Source organism: Bactrocera neohumeralis, chromosome 6 (genome assembly GCF_024586455.1).
Source record: "Bactrocera neohumeralis isolate Rockhampton chromosome 6, APGP_CSIRO_Bneo_wtdbg2-racon-allhic-juicebox.fasta_v2, whole genome shotgun sequence".
Classification (NCBI taxonomy): Eukaryota; Metazoa; Arthropoda; class Insecta; order Diptera; family Tephritidae; genus Bactrocera; species Bactrocera neohumeralis.
In genome coordinates this window covers 58,194,884-58,213,717 of record NC_065923.1, presented here as the reverse complement: position 1 = coordinate 58,213,717, position 18,834 = coordinate 58,194,884, and the positions used below count along the sequence as shown (strand labels likewise).

General features: G+C 37.8%; 1 protein-coding gene across 2 annotated transcripts in view; it reads left to right on the top strand.

The window, feature by feature from the left end:
• Positions 1-18,039, top strand: part of LOC126762265 (intermembrane lipid transfer protein Vps13D) — a 30,244-nt gene extending 12,205 nt beyond the window's left edge. Inside the window, exons 9-19 of one of the 2 annotated variants that reach the window (XM_050478882.1) lie at positions 6,153-6,537; positions 6,603-7,413; positions 7,468-7,717; positions 8,905-9,052; positions 9,661-13,113; positions 14,086-14,298; positions 14,367-15,239; positions 15,416-15,730; positions 15,797-16,300; positions 16,546-17,664; positions 17,783-18,039. In XM_050478882.1, the coding sequence (XP_050334839.1) occupies positions 6,153-6,537; positions 6,603-7,413; positions 7,468-7,717; positions 8,905-9,052; positions 9,661-13,113; positions 14,086-14,298; positions 14,367-15,239; positions 15,416-15,730; positions 15,797-16,300; positions 16,546-17,664; positions 17,783-17,839 (8,128 nt within the window). In that variant the 3' untranslated portion in view covers positions 17,840-18,039. Of the gene's footprint in view, positions 1-6,152; positions 6,538-6,602; positions 7,414-7,464; positions 7,718-8,904; positions 9,053-9,660; positions 13,114-14,085; positions 14,299-14,366; positions 15,240-15,415; positions 15,731-15,796; positions 16,301-16,545; positions 17,665-17,782 lie in introns of both variants that reach the window. The other variant, XM_050478881.1, reaches the window with a different exon arrangement.
• Positions 18,040-18,834: the final 795 nt, after the last annotated feature.

Sequence of the window (18,834 nt, the reverse complement as noted above, 5' to 3'; positions counted from 1 at the left end):
AACACAAAAATGAAAGGGATAACAAAAAGATCATACAGTCGGGTTCTTAAGAATTCCTCGGAATTTTTGGGGGCTCGACTGGCAGTAGCTTAAGCGCAAGCTTGGGCTACAGGTCACACCAAAGACTAAAACATGGTACCACGGGGAGCAGCCGCCCCTGAAGTTCGCTTCAGTCTGCTCATTGGGTCTTGGCCCTTTGGGGAGATTCGTGGTGGCTGTGGTTTACACCTAAATGCAGGAAGGGCAATTGTCCAATGTGGAGTCGCACTGCGGCCGGGTGCCGGACCCAGAGTACGGCAGAGGTTTTAGATGGGCCTCGAACCCGACCAAGGTGGCTAGGGTGTTCCTTTGGTTTTCACCCGAACCGATTGGAACCAAAGTGTATGTGTGTGGGGCGGCACTCATACCTTGGTTTCTTCCAGAGTGTAGTGTCGTGCATGCACTTACACTTTGGGGCGCTGATCAACGCATTAACTTGATCTATGTGCTACTAGCAATAGATAGCACCGTGGATTTGAGCCTTCGCAGGCAGATACCCACGTAAAACACATTGACAGTTGTCAACAGTGACGTGGGCGCCTAGTTACGAGTGCGACGACTGTTTGTTTGATGCCAGCATATATTTCGTCTTGCTCTCGTTCACCACTAGACCCATTTGCTTCGCTTTTTTATCCATTCTGGAGAAACCAATGATATCAATATCATCGCCGTACGCCAGCAGCTGTATTATTTTCTCCAATAATAGATTAAAGAAGTTACTCGAAAGGGAGTTCCCTTTTCTGAAACCTCGTTTGGTATCGACGACTCAGAGAGGTCCTTCTCGATCCTGACGGAGTTTTTGGTGTTGCTCAACGTTAGTTTACACAGCCGAATTAGTTTCGCGGGGATATCAAATTCAGATAGTGTGGCATAAAATAACTACCCCCATATATTAAATTTCGCTTACCCTCCTACCGCCCAACCGACACGAGGGGCGCAATCCGAAAACTAGCGGAATTAGCCGAGTCATGAAAGGCAAGAGAGTTTTAGCGGTTGCGATCTTAAGCTGCTCGGCTACAGAAACAAAAATTTCAACAATTTGTTCTAAAAAAATTGTAAAGTAAAGGTCTAAACTGCCTAGTTGAGCGAACGGGAGTTTTACAAGAAATATTATACCAAGCATTTCCCTACGACTAGCGAGTTTGTGGAGACTATAAGTTTTAAACTCTAACTTCTCCGAATTGACTTGATAACTATGGTTCCAAATCGCAGAAGCATACTCTAATAGAAGCCTCAACAAAGATGTAAAAACAATTTTTGTAATAAGTGGATCTCTAAATTCTTTAAACCAACGTTTAACAAAACTAAGAGTGCCTTTAGCATTAAAAACCGTTGAAGATGCATGAAGATTAAAATTGAGTTTGGGGTCCATAGTTACTCCCAGATCAACAAAACTGCATACTTGCTCCAAGCGAAAGTTTTGTATTACGTATGAACTAGGATCTACAGGTCTACGGGAAAAGCACATCGATTTACATTTTTTAGGGTTTAATGTCATTTCGTTTCTAACACCAAGAAACTAGGTTTTTTAAGTCTGTTTGCAACATACATCTATCACTATTTAAAGTTTATGATTTAAAAAGTTTTACATCGTCAGCAAATGATAAAACCCTTGAATACTCCCTAAAGGGACATTAATTAAGTCAGAAAAGTTTCGTTAAATATAACTTGTTGAGTTTTATTACTAAGATAAGAAGCAACTCATTTTAGAAATATTGGTTGAAAACCAAAAAGATGCAGTTTATTGAAACCAATTTAAGGGGTTAGTAGGGTAATCTGGGCTGTTTTTTTTGACATTAAATTTTTATTCTACAAAAGAACTTTTTTCACATATCATGAGGTATATGGTGGAGTGTATAAATAAATTTTATCGGAATTTTTTGATGACATCTGTCGGAGAAATAGCTGGGTGAATGAGATACGTTTTTTCACTGGCGGACACGATTTCTCATGTTTGGATCGTCTGAAACACAAAAACCCAATTTATTCTTAAAATATGCGTGAATGGTTATCGTCCTTACCAGAATCATGAAAAAAATTTTGATAAATAAAAAAGTAATTAACTTTTTTTTTTAATTTTTTTCCATGTTTTTTTACATAAATTTTGTCATAACATTGTCAATAAATTATAAAAAATTATGAATCTGGTTGGGACGGTTTCTAGGCGCTTTGTGACCATTAAAAAAAAATTAAGCAAATCGGTACGAACGCTCCGAACGTCGAGCGGTATTATTATTTTTCGGCCTTTTACGAAACCTTCCAATGGTAAATGGGTTTCTATATTAATTTTAAGGATATAAAGGAACAGAAAATGCAAAAAAAAAAATTTTTTTTAAGATTACCATCATCTTTCCCCTTAATGATTTACTTTTTCAAAAGCTTTACTAAAATCTGTGAATATAACAGCAGTATGCTTATTCTCCCTAAAGCCCGTTGATACATTTGTTACAAATTCTAGCAAATTAGTTACTTTAGATTTCCCTTTACGAAAACCGTGCTGAGAACAAGAAATTAATGGCTTCAAAATGTTTAGATATTGCTGACAACTTTGCTATTCCCTTATAGTTTTCAATGGAAGACTTAAATCCACTCTTATGCAAAGGGATTATAAATGACTTTTTCCATATTGATGGAAATACACCTTGCTTGAGAGATGCATTAAATAGTTTTGTTAAGGGTTGGTATATATATTTGGCACATTTTTTAAGAAAGCATCAGAAAATCAAATATGGGCCATAATTAAATGATTGTTTATATTGGAAGTCTAATTCGAAAATGGTGGGGGATTACAAAAATCGGACATCATTTGTGCTGATGTGGAAAATTTTTTGAAAAGTAATTGGACCTAAAGAATTTCAACGCGGAGAGAAAATTAGAACGAGATTTTTTATTTTTTAATTTACATAACCCTCACGAAAACCAGAATTTAGAACTTATTCTTTGATTTACAACACATTTCGGAACATATCTTTCAAATAAATTTAAAATAGTTTCAATAAAATGGGATACACTAAATATTGCTATTATAATCTGGCCAAGTTACTTTAGAAAGTTCGCAATTAATCTTCTTGAAATTTGCTTTCGCAAAGTTGAACCGAGAACAAAGGCCTTGTGTATTATTATGAACTAAGTTGGCTATGATTTCGATATTAATTTCCAAAACATGATGATACGAGTCCTCTGGCAGAACCAACGGATAACATCGGACAACAAAGAATATGGAAGCGTTATCAACAAAAACCAGATCTAAGAACTAACCAAACATGCTTAAAATTAAATTAATTTGATTAAGACCCCACTCCGACATTTCATTTAAGAACTCGTTAAAACAAGCGAGTACTAACAAAAATTATGTATTCCTCAGTAGATTTTTACAATACACACGGTAAATTGAAAAATCCCAAAACAATCATGGAATCAGTATTATTAGCCATGGAGAAAACATTATTTATTAAAGAAGCATGTAGCATATATACAGATAATTCCGATTGAGGCGGTACATAAGATAAAGTTAAATAGATATGGCCACAATTAGCACAAATTCGAATGCACTTAAATTCTATGAAGTCTGCATGAGAAACATCAACTTCTTCAGATGGAATTGAGGAATGAACAGCAAACAGGACACCACCTCCTATTCTGCTCAGCCGGTCATATCTGAAGATTTCAAATTCGCTATTAAATATCTCATTATCAAAAATGTGGGGCTTTAGCCAAGTTTCTGTGAAAGCTATGATTTTAAAATTACAATTAATGCTGTTTAAATACAGATCAGTAAGTTCTTTATTAAGACATTTGATAATATATACTCAGCGAATTATTGTTAATCAGTTTTTTGTATCAACGGGTATTCTTTTTTTTAACAACAACTACAATGGGTTTATCACGTTTATGCTCGAATTCACGCACAAGATGGCGAGAATGAGCTGTCAAGAACCAATGCCAGCGGATATGTCGATCTTAAAATACAACATATTCCTGTCGTATTTGAAATTAATTTTTCGGATGTCTGTTTTTAATTTTGACGTGATATAACACTTTATGTTATCAACTATGGTATCCGCAGCAAATCTTGAGATGAAAATTGAATTTTTATTACCTGACTTAGTGTTATTTGGAGGCGGATCCTGAGAAGTTTTTCGCTTACCTTGTTCAGTTACACCTTCCTCTGTATTCTGAGCAGACGAAACCTTCTCTCCTTGAGGACAAGGCGAAGACAGATTAATAGGTCATTGTTGGGTGGTGTCATTCTTTTTAAGAAAGATGCAGTGGTCTCTTCGTCAGATGAACGTTTACGTTTGTAGGAAGCTATTGAATTATCTTCTTAATCATTTAGGCATCTCAATGAAAATAAAGTAGCGTGTTTTACACATAACAGTGTGTCTATGTACCTTAAATGGGCAAAAACGGGAGAACTTTTCGAACATCCGGCTAACTTTAGTTCCTCATAATCAGCAATTCATTGCTTTTGTTGGATTATGAACTTGAGCGGCACCCACTTCGCAAAGAGTTTTCGCCTCTCTAGGGCGTTCACTGTCTTTATTCTTCTCGTTGCTCATTTCGCCTTTTTCAACTAATATCTCATTAACTAAGTAATAGTTCCTCAGTTGTATACATATCTTTTAATGGTGGGTGGTAGGTTGGTTATATTGATGGTACCATCTATGTATAAGCCACAGTAAAGCGTGGACGGGTCCTCTAGTATATGTATATATATTTACATATCTTATGTATAAAAATAAAATGATATTTCGTTAGGCACTCGCAGAACAACCAAAACAGAGCACAGAAAGACCTGAAAATTAGCACAGTTATTCGTTTAAGTCCTAACGGAGGCTTTTTTTTTTTTGCAAATGCGAACGAAGCCGCCAGAAAAAATAGTACTTAATAATTTACATGATTAAATCCAATTTTTATATTTAAACAAGTAAGGAAGGGCTAAGTTCGGGTGTAACCGAACATTTTATACTCTCGCATGATAAAGTGATAATCGAGATTTCATTATACGTCATTTACATATTTTTCAAATACCGTATTTTTGTAAAGTTTTATTCCGCTATCATCATTGGTTCCTAATGTACTATATGTTATACAGAGAAGGCATCAGATGGAATTCAAAATAGCGTTATATTGGAAGAAGGCGTGGTTGTGAACCGATTTCACCTATATTTCGTACATGTCATCAGGGTGTTAAGAAAATATTATATACCGAATTTCATTGAAATCGGTCTAGTAGTTCCTGAGATATGGTTTTTGGTCCATAAGTGGGCGAGGCCACGCCCATTTTCAATTTTTAAAAAAAGCCTGGGTGCAGCTTCCTTCTGCAATTTCTTCCGTAAAATTTAGTGTTTCTGACGTTTTTTGTTAGTCCGTTAACGCACTTTTAGTGATTTTCAACATAACCTTTGTATGGGAGGTGGGCGTGGTTATTATCCGATTTCTTCCATTTTTGAACTGTATATGGAAATGCCTGAAAAAAACGACTCTGTAGAGTTTGGTTGACATAGCTATAGTAGTTTCCGAGATACGTACAAAAAACTTAGTAGGGGGCGGGGCCACGCCCACTTTTCCAAAAAAATTACGTCCAAATATGCCCCTCCCTAATGCGATCCCTTGTGCCAAATTTCACTTTAATATCTTTATTTATGGCTTAGTTATGACACTTTATAGGTTTTCGGTTTCCGCCATTTTGTGGGCGTGGCAGTGGACCGATTTTGCCCATCTTCGAACTTAACCTTCTTATGGAGCCAAGGAATACGTGTACCAAGTTTCATCATGATATCTCAATTTTTACTCAAGTTACAGCTTGCACGGACGGACGGACGGACAGACGGACGGACGGACAGACGGACGGACGGACAGACAGACATCCGGATTTCGACTCTACTCGTCACCCTGATCACTTTGGTATATATAACCCTATATCTGACTCTTTTAGTTTTAGGACTTACAAACAACCGTTATGTGAACAAAACTATAATACTCCCCTTAGCAACAGTGTTGAGTATAAAAACAGTATTTTATTCCTATAGTGGCTGCGAGAAACTCTTCAAGTTGCCACTAATTTATCACATTCATACATCTAAATAATAACAAAAAACTTTTAATTTCAGTATCGATGTAGTATTAAATACTCCCGTGTTGGTTTTGCCACGTTCTGGCGATAGCTTAGATGTTTTGGTTGCTAATTTAGGTAAAATAACAGCTTATAATACACATGAAGAGAATGAGATCTCAATATCAAAATCCACGGATAACCTATATATGTGGGCCAAAGATAATTACTTCATAGATATAAGAAATATAAATTTATTCTCCTTGAATACATCAAAGCGTAAGGAGTTGGGATTTTCAGCGCTACCGAAGGTCAATGAGTTGTATGAATGCAATACCGATGCTGTGCCAATACTACACGATACAGCCATGCTATTCAAGCTGACAAAATACACAACCAAAAACAAAACAGAGCATCAATGGACGTTGCACAATAAATTAATCGTAAATATGAAAAAATTAATATATCAAAAACAGACATGTAGTACATAAAAATTTTCACGATTTAGGTGGAGGGTAGCATCACTCAATGCTTGCAAGTCTCCTTATCTCGCAGTCAATACGAACAGGTACTCGATACCCTAAACACATATTCAAAATGGAAAGGCAATGGCAACGCCGATGAGTTTATTGTAACGTCCATCGATCAACCGGACAGCGCGCCTAAGGACAAAGTTAGCGAAAACTATGACATTGAGGAGACTTTTGAAACAAATTTAAGCTTCTCCGTGCCGATATTTCAAATACACTTAAAAAATAAATTGAACAACTCACTGATCGATGTGACATTTCGCGATTTTGGTTTTCAATTTAACCAACAAAAAGATGTTACTAATTTAGAAGTATTGTTGCGCTCAATCGTCATGGAGGATCTCAAATGTACAATGGATTCGCGATTTCGTAATATGGTCGATTCGACGTCAACAGAAAAGGAGATAATTTATAAGACTGAAAAATGCGTATCGTGTCCGAACCTCACGAACATACATTTACAACAAAATGAGTCATCACGTTCAATGCCATGTAAGCTAAATTATCCAACATTTTTGGCTGCGGCTCAGACGCCTGCGAAGAAGGCTGTGAATAGCAGTAATACGTCTCGATCGTCCGATGATAAGTTGGTAACGTACAAATCGCAAACGCATATGATAGTGGGCCTAGATGGCAAACCATTTAACCAAACTAAAAGTTCAATCGATTTTAATTGTTTAAATTTGACTATATCTGTGTGCAGATGGTTCACGATTTTTGATTTTTTCGGCTTCGTATCCACATACGAAAAGAAGAATTTAACACCAGCAAAAAGCGAACTTAACGATGGTGAGTAGTGTAACCATATGTGTATACAACCTCACCATTTACCTTTTATAGAAGAACCAATTTCCTGGGGCGAACTGAAAGTTTCGGTGCGTTCGTTAAATCTCATATTAGTACGCAACGAAGTCGAGTTCTCCAAAGCAAATATATCACACGCACATTTTAAAATTTCAAGCAACAGAGATATCAAATCGGTGGAAGGACGTCTCAAATCTATTTCGCTCTACGATCTAACTTATTATGGAGATTTGTATCGCGAAAAGTTCTCAACAGCTGGTCCTGAGGCTTTAAGTTTTTCATATAAAAAGTAAGTTGTTTAAAAAAAAAATACAATTCAAATGAAATATTTCCTTAAAAACACCATGATTGAATATGTAATAACTAAGCCTTTTCCAATATAATATGATTGCGTTTAGTAAGGAAAAATACAAGGTGCGTTCCAAAGTAAACAGGACTTAAAAAAAACAGAACAAATGGGTTTTTCGGCAAAATCAATTTATTTTATTCAAAATAGTCTCCTTCTACTTCACGGTCCAAAAGCATGTCGAACGAGTGTTGGCATGCTCGTTGGCCGATATGACCGCCAGTATGCAATCATCGCCATAAACTTGTTTCATCAATTAAAACGTTTCAGTAAAAGTTTTACCAATTTTAAAACAAAATTTAATGTTGGCTCTTTGTTCGAAGCTCATTTTCGCACCGATAACACAAACATACTGACACTTAAAACGCAATAACTTCACTTCCAATCTATGAAATGTCGTGAAATTTTCACTGGAGAATCGATAAAGATAGCAAATTCTAACGCACCAATCGACATATAGATGGCGTCACCAGGGGGCGCTAGATTAAAAAAGTTCTGTTTACCTTGGAACGCTCCTTATATATACATTATCCAAAATTACTTTGGATTACCAAGAATAATTAAGTAATAACTTTTGCTTAACAATAGCTTTTTTTAATTTTTTGAGCAAGCATTCACACTTTTTTCATAATTTTTTTTGTTTTTGGAGAGAAAGGAGTTATTTTAATGGGGCCTAGGGCAACAAAGAGGAAACGGTGGGCAGACGTAACCCGAACCTGTCAACTCGGCAGCATTCTTTAAAATTATTGATTTCATTACAACAACAACATAGAGAATTACGTCACTCCGCTGTTTCGGGAAAATACAAAATTATTACTTATCAATCCGTTGATCGTTCAAAATGTCAATTCGTGGATAAGTAATAATTTTGTATTTTCACAAGACAGCGGGGTGACATTCTGTCTCGTGATCTCGATACGAACTTAGTCAAGCCTTAGTCTGCGTCAAGTTTTTAACAATTGTTAAGCTGACTTCAGCTTTTTATTATATTGTCTTCGGGAACCAAATATACCGTAATTTGATCGAGCAGTGATGAGGTGACAACTGTTAAAAATCGTCTTTTTAACATGTATTTTTTTTAATTTATTGGATAAGCTAAGCAAACTGTTAAATTAATGTTTTTCTTCTAGACTTAATGCGATTGTTAATTCAAATCAACGTTCACTGGAAATGAATGCAAAATTGCGCATACAAATGTCATCAGTACGATATATACATACAAAGAGATTTATTATGGAGATTCATTTATTTTTAAAAGACTTATTGGAGCTACAGTCGGTAAGCAATTGGAAATTTGAAAATACATTTGTATATGTGTTTGTATAGTTTTAAAAGTACGTAGGATCTATGCATTTAGTAAGTTTCCTATGTGTTCAGGTGTTAACCGCTGTCTCTTCGATAGTCATTAGGGATATAAATTGTAGTAATTATATGTAAGGTGAATATGATTGGAGCTTATCGATTGCGGCTTATGAGAAAATACATATGAGAGTATTGCGGGACAAAATAACAATTCGGGCCTCTTGTACAAGATGTTATTTTATTTTAAAACTTTTCAGTAAAATTTCCATTGTGGCGTCAAATTGTAATTACATTTCCAAAAAGTGTACCTGCATCACAAATAATAGGAAAACTTCAGTTTCAAGGACGTCTATCAACAGTACTTAAAGAATTTTTCCTTTTTTTCTGTAATTTAACATCGTCTTTTACATTAAATACATATATAGATGATTTTTTGCTCAAAATGTCTTATCTTACAAAAACTGTAAAGCTTTTAAGCCTTTTTATGGGTATTGTTAGTTTCTTTATCAAATCATAGACATATTTCAATTTTGTTTAAATGTTTTAGAAAATTTGTTTCTCATATGAACCCACTCTCCTTACAGCCGGTCATAAGGCGCATGAAAATGTCCGAAAGCCAAGCCGACATCAATTCGACACCAACCAAAATTGGTCTGCGTTTGCACGCTGCTTCACCCATTGTTTTACTGCCACTCAGCTACAATAGCACACAGGTTATAGTGGCCGATCTGGGCGAGTTCACATTAAAAAACTCATTTCACTTTGCGAGCGATGCGAACGTCGTCAGCAAGCGGCAAGATGAGAAGGGCATGGATGAAATACTGGATGTCATGCATATCGATTTGGTCAATATGAATCTATTTTCAGGCGAACGCATTTGGAAAACAAATAAAACGCTGAACTATAATCCAAGTGAATGTGTGAATATCGGCAATTTCACAATATTGAAGTTGGGCAATAATCTCTTCAAAGAGACGTGTCATCTGAAACTGCAAGTGGAGCGCAACATCGACACGGCGGTCAGTCACAATTGTCCGGATATAACGGTGAAAGGTGTGCTAACCAAATTGAATGGCATTGTAAACCTGCAACAATACAAATTATTACGTGGTTTTCTTAGCTACAATTTGGGTGAAATGATTGACGATGTGTACCTTAATTACACGAAGAATTTCCGCGAATCAATCGATAGATTGAACTCAATCAGCGAATCATATACTTCGTCTGATGCATTGGACCTGCTGACTTGGAATACACTGTCCATTAATTTGCAATTGGAAAATGTTTCCGTGTCGTTGGTGGAGCAACAGAGTTACGACAATGAAATCAAACCGTTAGCTTGCGTAAATTTCATCAAATCATTTTTGCAAATCGACTCCTTCAATGATGGTTCGCAAGACATCGATTTAGTATCCAGCGAAGTGCTTGTGCTCGACTCGCGACCAGAACACATCTCAAGAAATGTATTCCGACACATTTTGAAACCAAAACGCGACAACCTCTCGAAGAATGTCGTACAAGCAGAGATACACAGTCGAAAACGCAATAATTCATCGAAATACATTATTTTATTAAATAATATGCGCATCATGGCCATACTGGACTGCTTGGAAAGCATAAAAAAGTTTCTTGAAGAAGAACCCACAATATCCACATCGGTGACATCCTCATGGCGCAGCAATAAAATGTTAAAACAAACATCAACGACGCACGAAGCCGAAATGAAAACCGATTCGGAAATAATTTTAAATATCACCGACTCCGAATTGATTTTCGTTGAGAATGTTGAATTGGCCGATACGAATGCAATAATTTTGAAAAACACCACCGTACTACAATATCGACCCAATCATCACACTTGTCCCGTTTCGATTGATGTTAACCACTTGGAGGTCTTCTCCTGCATACTTGGCGCAGAAGAGCAAAGCGCGCTTTCCATTATCGATCCATTCTCGCTAAATATGGAATTGAAAAACAATTGTTTCCATATTATCATACACAAAGAACTCTCCATACGTCTCTCGTATACTGACGTGAAATTATTTTCGAAAATGCTGCAGTCCATACCCAATCAAGCAAAGACCTCACACAAACTCAATCGCGCTAATTATACGAACTACGAAGCGATTGCCCCGTTAGTCAAAATGGGCTTCAAATCTAAAGATTGCTTGGAAGCCATGGAGGTCAACAACAATAATTTAAATGATGCTGCAAATTGGTTGCTACAGCAGAAACATGTGAAAACCGATCAGGTTTATCTCGAAATGCACGATCTGCTCATCAGCGCCAGTTGCATATCGATTTGTGTCATTGATGATTGCATGGATGCGGATGTGCCGCTGCTGGAGATTGCGTTGTCCCAGTTGACCTTGGCTCAACGGTTGGACAATGCTAAATCACCGGTGGATGCTGGTTACACTACGCCATTGTATCAAGAGGGGCGGCTAGAGGCGATCTTTGCTAGCGATTATTATAATCGGCGTCTGAGTGGCTGGGAGCCAGTTGTGGAGCAGTGGGAATGTTCGGCGCATTGGCAATACTCGAAAGTGAACGTAATGATACCACGCATGTTGGTCATGGAAGTGAGCAGCAAACAGCTACTCAAACTCAATATCACATCAACCCTCGTAGAGCTCTGCGATATTGTGCGCAACAATTGGATTAAAGATTATTATGGACAGGGTAATAATGCCGACTCGCTAATGGGCTTTCGTCGTCGCTCGCCATTTGTGCCCTTTGCTTTGAAGAATCTCACCGGTGAGCCGTTACTCTTCAAGACCCTGTACTCCTCGCCAGGCGGTATAACACGCACCGAGGTCAATCAGCCGGATATTATGTGCGATTGGTTGGCGGTGCAACCGAATGAAATTCTACCTTTCGACTTTGGGCCACAAACTAAGCTTAGACATATGAATTCGCACAAATTGAATACACATCAGATTTTGGTTCAAATTCAAGGTTGGACCCTAATAGGTCCAATTTCGATCGATAAAGTAGGCATATTTTTTCGTTATTCCACTCTAGATATGCAGTATAAGAAACGTACACGCATCGTATTCGACATTTCAATGTTCGGTTCCGCGCAAAAAATGATAACAATACGTTCAGCTTTGACGGTGGTGAATCGTATGAACGAAAGAATTTTGCTGAAAATGGAGGGCAAGCATGAAGACAATGTTGCACTATCGGTGCTTCGAACGAGTGAGCAACTAAGTGTGCCACTACGTCTGGTGGACTCCCTTATTTATTTTCGTCCCTACTCACCGACCAAATCGCCAGAGCAATTGATGGAAAACGCATCCGAAGGTAGAACTGTATTCGTAAGGAAAAACGCCATTTCAACGCCAAGTAATCGTTGCGATGAATACGAGTTTAGTACCTGCGGTGTTTCGTGGACTACATGCGCCAAAGACTCTGTGAACGAACTCTTCACATGTTACGGCAAGAGTAATGCTGTCTTCTATATACTCATCGAAATACGGAAAGTGAAGTATCCGAATAGAGATTTTAATACACCGGGTCATACGATTACCCTCCTACCACCATTGAAATTGAAAAATATGCTTTCCTGTGATTTGTTATTCAAAATATCGGGTCATATTCAGGGTCGAATCAATTCATCGGATGTGGTAAATATACATACGATCAATGCTTGCGACTCCTTCGTGCTGAGCATCACTTTGGATAATTACAAGTTATCTGGTCAGTTGAAAATACCTATGGGTCACACTGGTATTGTGGAGCCAAAATTGAAATTGATTGACTTACTGAATCGTGAGCTTTATTTACGCGTCTCAATACAATCGTTTCAAGGCAAAGGCATGGAGATATTTATCAGTGCTCCCATTTGGATTATAAATCGCACCGGTTTGCCGCTGGTGTATAGACAAGAGGGCACAAATCGTTTGGGTTCTGGTCAATTCGAGGAACACGAGCAGGCGCGCATTGTTTCACCATTACTTTTTTCCTTCTCAGATCAGGAAGGTTCACCATCGCTGGAAATACGGATGGGCAATAGTTATGGCAATAATAATCCGGTAAGTTTGCTTAGTAATTATAACTAACTATAACTATAAAAAGTAAGGAAGGAATAAGTTCGGTAGCAACCGAACAGTATAACTTAGGGAACTTTCAATGATCGAGAGCTTCAAAATATTCAGGTATATGGCGGGTAGTTTTTTGACCGATTTCATCTACAACCTGCAACAAACAACAGTATTTACAAGATAATAAACTCAATAAATATTTTTAAGATGTAATGCAACATACTGACAATCGGAATAAATAATTTCATTAACCAAGTATTTAAAATGCTGTGAATATGGGAAGTAATTTAAAGATGTAAAGTGAATGTCTGTGGAGGTACATTGTACGTACATATGTACAGTAGGGAGAGCAAAAATCCAATTTTTTTGCTAGTCTGTAAAATAGGCTCTTATACATCTCTAAGAACGTCTATCCAAGTATGTGGTATTAATTGCAACGGAAACCTCAAAATCTCGTTTCCAATTATTTGAAAATATACATATATTTCGTTTCATAGATTTTGTAAGAAATTTTATGATCTACAAAAATTATTTATAATGATAATTTTTGCATTGAGTTATAAAATTCATAACTAAAATATATAAAATAATAATCAAATTTCAACCATTAATATACGGTTAGTTTCACGAAAGAATTGTGAGAGACCTTTTTTGTCGTTGAGAATTATGTAGGCAGATAAGTCTATAATTTTCTAGCGTCAGGAAATCAAGAGAATTAAAAAAAAGGTAACCCGTTTTATTTTGGACTGCCGTGGGAACGGAAAAACAAATAACGTTTCGTCAGGAATCTTTCCGATCATATCACCCATATTTTTAAGGTATGTGTTATTATTAACCCATAAATAGACAAAAGATATATTTTAGAACTTCATTAGAGTTTCATCTAGAGACGGCTTATGGAGACCGTTTTTAAAAACTGTAAACATAACCCCATATTGTTCTTGTTTTTTCTTTCTTTCGCAGTGGTGCAAAAGCTTTAATATACACAAAGAAACTTTTCAACGGCAATTGCGGGCTGAGAGGTACAAAGGCTGTTATGCTATAGGCATAAACATACGTAGGGGTCGTGGCTTATATTCATGGACGACTTTCATAATTTTATCACCTCGCTATCAACTTTACAATAAATCCACAAGAAAATTGGAGTTTTCGCAAAAATGTGATATCAAAAAGCCGGTTAGTAGAAACGAAACTAAAATACTCTTATTCAATAATCTTTTAATAATTTATTTAATTCACCTTAGGACTCCGCCAACGCTGAGCACATAATATCAGCACTGCCGGGATGCAATTTCCCCTTCCACTGGCCTAACTACGAACAAGAGCCGCTGTTGTGTGTGCGCATAAGCGATGTGAGTTTCTGTCATTGGTCACATGGCATACCTATCAACGAAGTACATTCCATATATATTAACGTACGCAACGATTTGGGTGAAATGTTCTTTTTGCGCTTGGAAGTGATTTCCAAAGGCGCTACATACTTTTTCTTATTCAGCGATGCACACACCTTACCGCCACCCATACGCATCGATAATTATTCAGAAATCATGATACATTTCTATCAATATGCCTGTAAGCCACATTGGCGTTCAACCGTACGACCTCAATCCTCGCTAGCCTACGCTTTGGATGATCCCTTAGGTGCACACATGCTGCAGATTGAGGTGCCCGGAGGCAATACAATTGAATTTCCACTCAATAAGATGGAAAACTCCACCAGCATAACGTATGCGAATTTCATTTATATCGCTTTTAAGGAGACATTCGCCTACACAGAAAGCGAAATGTCACAATTGGGCATTGAGGGGCAGCAACTTGTTGTAGCTGTGCGTGATAAAAAGGTGATTGTGGCGCATAAGTGCACGGGTGATCGTTCACAGCTATGGCTGATGAACTCCTTTGGTCAGTTGGAGCACGAAGGTTCTTCGCCACCAACTGAATTTAGTCGATACAGTGAATCGCCTGGTTATCGTATGGTCTTGGATGTGGAAACGGCGCTCAATCCGAATGATTTTACAAATTTGGTCATTAGACCGCCGAATAAGCAACGAGTAACCACGCAGCGATGGCGCTTTGAAAATGGACGACTAATGTGTCATAGTAATATGTGTGTGCAGGTGAGTGACTATCAGGAGCGCTTGTTATCTTTCAATATTGCTATTTGTACGTTATAATTTTTTATTATTGTGCCTAATCCAGTGAGGTAAACCCGGCTGTCATAGGGGTGATACCTTTATATTGAACGTTTTTTCAAAATTAATAAATGTTGTTGTTATTATTATATCTCCTTAAGGTCCGAAACGGCGTTTTTGGCTTACGTCCGGGATCGGAAGTTGTGCTCGGACGTATACAAACGAGTCCACGTGTCGCCAGCAGTGATATTATTCCATTTGAGCAAAGTATTGAAATACAGAAATTACGTCCTGGTTCTGGACACTTAGAAATAATAAGCAAGATGGATGGACCCATTCGAACAGTACAAGTACACGATGTTAAAGTGAAGCCAGAGGATGTCACTCTCACACCCGATCCGAATTGGAATCATGCATCGATTAGCAGTCGCATGACAGTGGATGAACACAAAGACAATATGTTCGATGAAATTTCAGTGAGTACTCGAATAAATCAAATAGTCGTTTTCGTATAATTGTAACTTATTTAATTTTTTCCGCAGATCAAAGTCGATTTACATAAGGGTTTGGGTATTTCGATGGTAACGTGTCAACCTGTCGAGGAACTAGCCTTTATCACCTTAGAAACAATTTCGATTGATGTGCATTCAACACGTTTTATCAAATCGTTGGAGTTTAGAGTGGCCGATTTGCAAATCGACAATCAACTATTGGATACCTCTTGTCCTGTCTTATTACATACTATACGCACAAACGATGATGACAATTTACACAGTAACGCTTTAATTTTAAAAGCAAAACTCTTGCCAAGTCCCAATAAGAATGCTATAATATTCGAGTATCTTTCCTTTGATATAAATCCTTGTGTGTTGATTCTGGAAGAACGACTAATTTTAAAGACGGCCTACTTTTGTGGCGTGGGCAAATTGGATAAGTATAAAACGAATAAGGCATATGATCATGATTTGCAAAATATCGAAGAAATATCGCTATCAACAAATCCACGGAGATTTTACTTTGAATCGCTTAATCTGGGATCAAGTCAGGTAATTCTAAAAAATATTTTACAATTTAAAAAAAATCATAGTTCGTCGACATGATAAGTCCTTTTGACTGAGATAATGAAACTTTTAGGTTACGAGCAATAAATCACCGAAATTGAGAGTCTTTTCATTAGAGGAAAAAAAACTTCTAAAGTAAACGTAAAAATCCCAGAAGGGAAATTAAAAAAAATTAAATAATTTTTTTTTTTTTTAGAAATAATTATATGGCATTTATTTCTATTTTAAAGGTACGTGTCTCTGTATTTACGGCATCCAAATTAACGCCAGAACTATTCGAAACGAAGAAATCGCTTGGATTGACTTTGGTCAAATTCGAGGATGCACTTATAGAATTCGACAAGTTTTCTGATAAGCATCATTTTGAGCCATTAGAGGTATATCTTAAAGCAATCAAAAGCCACTTTGTCAGCCAGATAAAGCGACATGCGGCTTCGATATTAGGTAGTGTCGACTTTCTTGGGAATCCGCTTGGTTTTGCCAACGATCTTTCCGAAGGTGTGTCTGGCCTAATATTTGAGGGTTCTGTAAAGAGTCTGGTAAAGAATGTGACACATGGAATTTCCAATTCAACAGCTAAATTAACGGAAACATTATCGGATAGTTTGGGTCGCGTTGTGCTCGATGAACACGACAATGAAACACGTCAACGCATACTGGAGATACAGTCGAATACCTCTGGTAATCATCTGGCGGCGGGACTAAAAGGACTCGGCTTCGGTTTGCTTGGTGGCGTGACAAGTATTGTGCGGCACACATATACTGGCGTGCAATCGGACGGTTTTCCCGGCTTGCTGAGTGGCCTCGGTAGAGGACTGGTCGGCACCGTAACGAAACCCATAATTGGTGTGCTCGATTTGGCATCGGAAACAGCGAGCGCTGTACGTGAGACGAGCAAAACATCGGGACGGATGCTGCCCGATCGTAAACGTTTGCCACGCTGTGTCACTGGTGCACCGGGTGGTCTTCTACCAGCCTACTCGTATCGACAGGCGAAGGGCCAACAATATTTGTATATAATAAATCGTAGAAACTTCGCAGAGAAACTCATGTCTTATGAACCTAATTTGTGCAATGATAAAGACGCTAAACTACGCCTATTAGTCACCACTGAATTCATACGTATATTTTCACGTTGCGATGAAGATCCAACGATTATGTTTGAGTGTCACCTGAGCGAAGTGCTCTCCTGTCATCCGCTGACTACAAATGTAGTGAACTCAGGGGCGCCGGGTAGTAGCAAGCATGCACCTAGCTTCTATATAGAGATATCCACCAATCTGCCGAAAATCACACGACCTCGTGTTAAATGTCAAACAGAGGAAGAGGCGGAGCGTGCAGCACGCTGTGTAAGTTCCACCATGTAATGAATAAACCCCTTTTGAGAGTTCCAATTGTATTTTAAATGCTTTGGATAAAAGCAGCACTGAATTATTTTGAATTATCGATTTTTCTTTCATTTTTCAGATTAACTATGCTAAAAGTGTGTTTGATGAGCGCGAACAATCTGTGCCCAGTGAATAACAGCGGTTCATCATTGCTAGTGCTTATATTTAGTACATAAAGGGTTTTGTAGATTTAAGTGTTGATACTGATATTTAATTTAATTTATGTATATATGTATGTATGATGTAATTTGTATTAACGAAAAAGTATTTAAGTTTAGTAAATAATGGTGGACATCATAAAATAAATTCAACTCCAAAATAAAATTTAACCTTAAAGCTAAGATTTTTTATTGCAAATTATTTATATAAATTCGTGTTGCGAATTACATCTAAATTATATTTTCAATTTTTAATTGCAATTCCGATCAGCATCAAGTTCTTGTGAGGAAAACTGTTTTTTGGGATACACATAATATACCCAAGTTCAAATACCGACAAAGTTCAAATATGCAGCTAAATTAAAATACCGACAACGTCCGGTGTGTTTAACGTGGGTACCTGCTAACGACAGCCTTACCCCACGGCGCTCAAAAGCACAGCGGATCAAATCAATGCGTTGATCAGCGCCCTGAGAATGCTAAGTATTTTCAGTATCAATTGGCAGTGTGGAATGGACACACTAATCACCTTAGTCGGGTTCGAGGCCCATCTAAAACCTCAGCCGTGCTTTGAGTCCGGCACCCGGTTGCAATGCAACTCCACATTCAACTGACAGTCAGTTCTTCCCGCATTTGGGTTTTAACCACAACCACCACGATACTCCCCGAGGGGCCAATCCGCATGAGCAGGTTGGAGTAAATTCCAAGGGCTCCTGCTCCCCGTGGTACCAGAATTAAGTCTCCGGTCAGACCTCGTAGCCGAAGCTACTACCAGTTGAGCTTCCATACGGCTCTGGACTGGTGGCCAGAGTTGGACCCCATACACACATCACATACCCACACCATTCATACAAAAACTAACCCTAATTCCCAGCTAACCGCTTTCCCGCTTAAGCAATTCACGAGCAAACGACCTTAACTGTTCGGTTTTCCGACTAGTGGAGATCACACCACTAACATCTAATCGTCCATC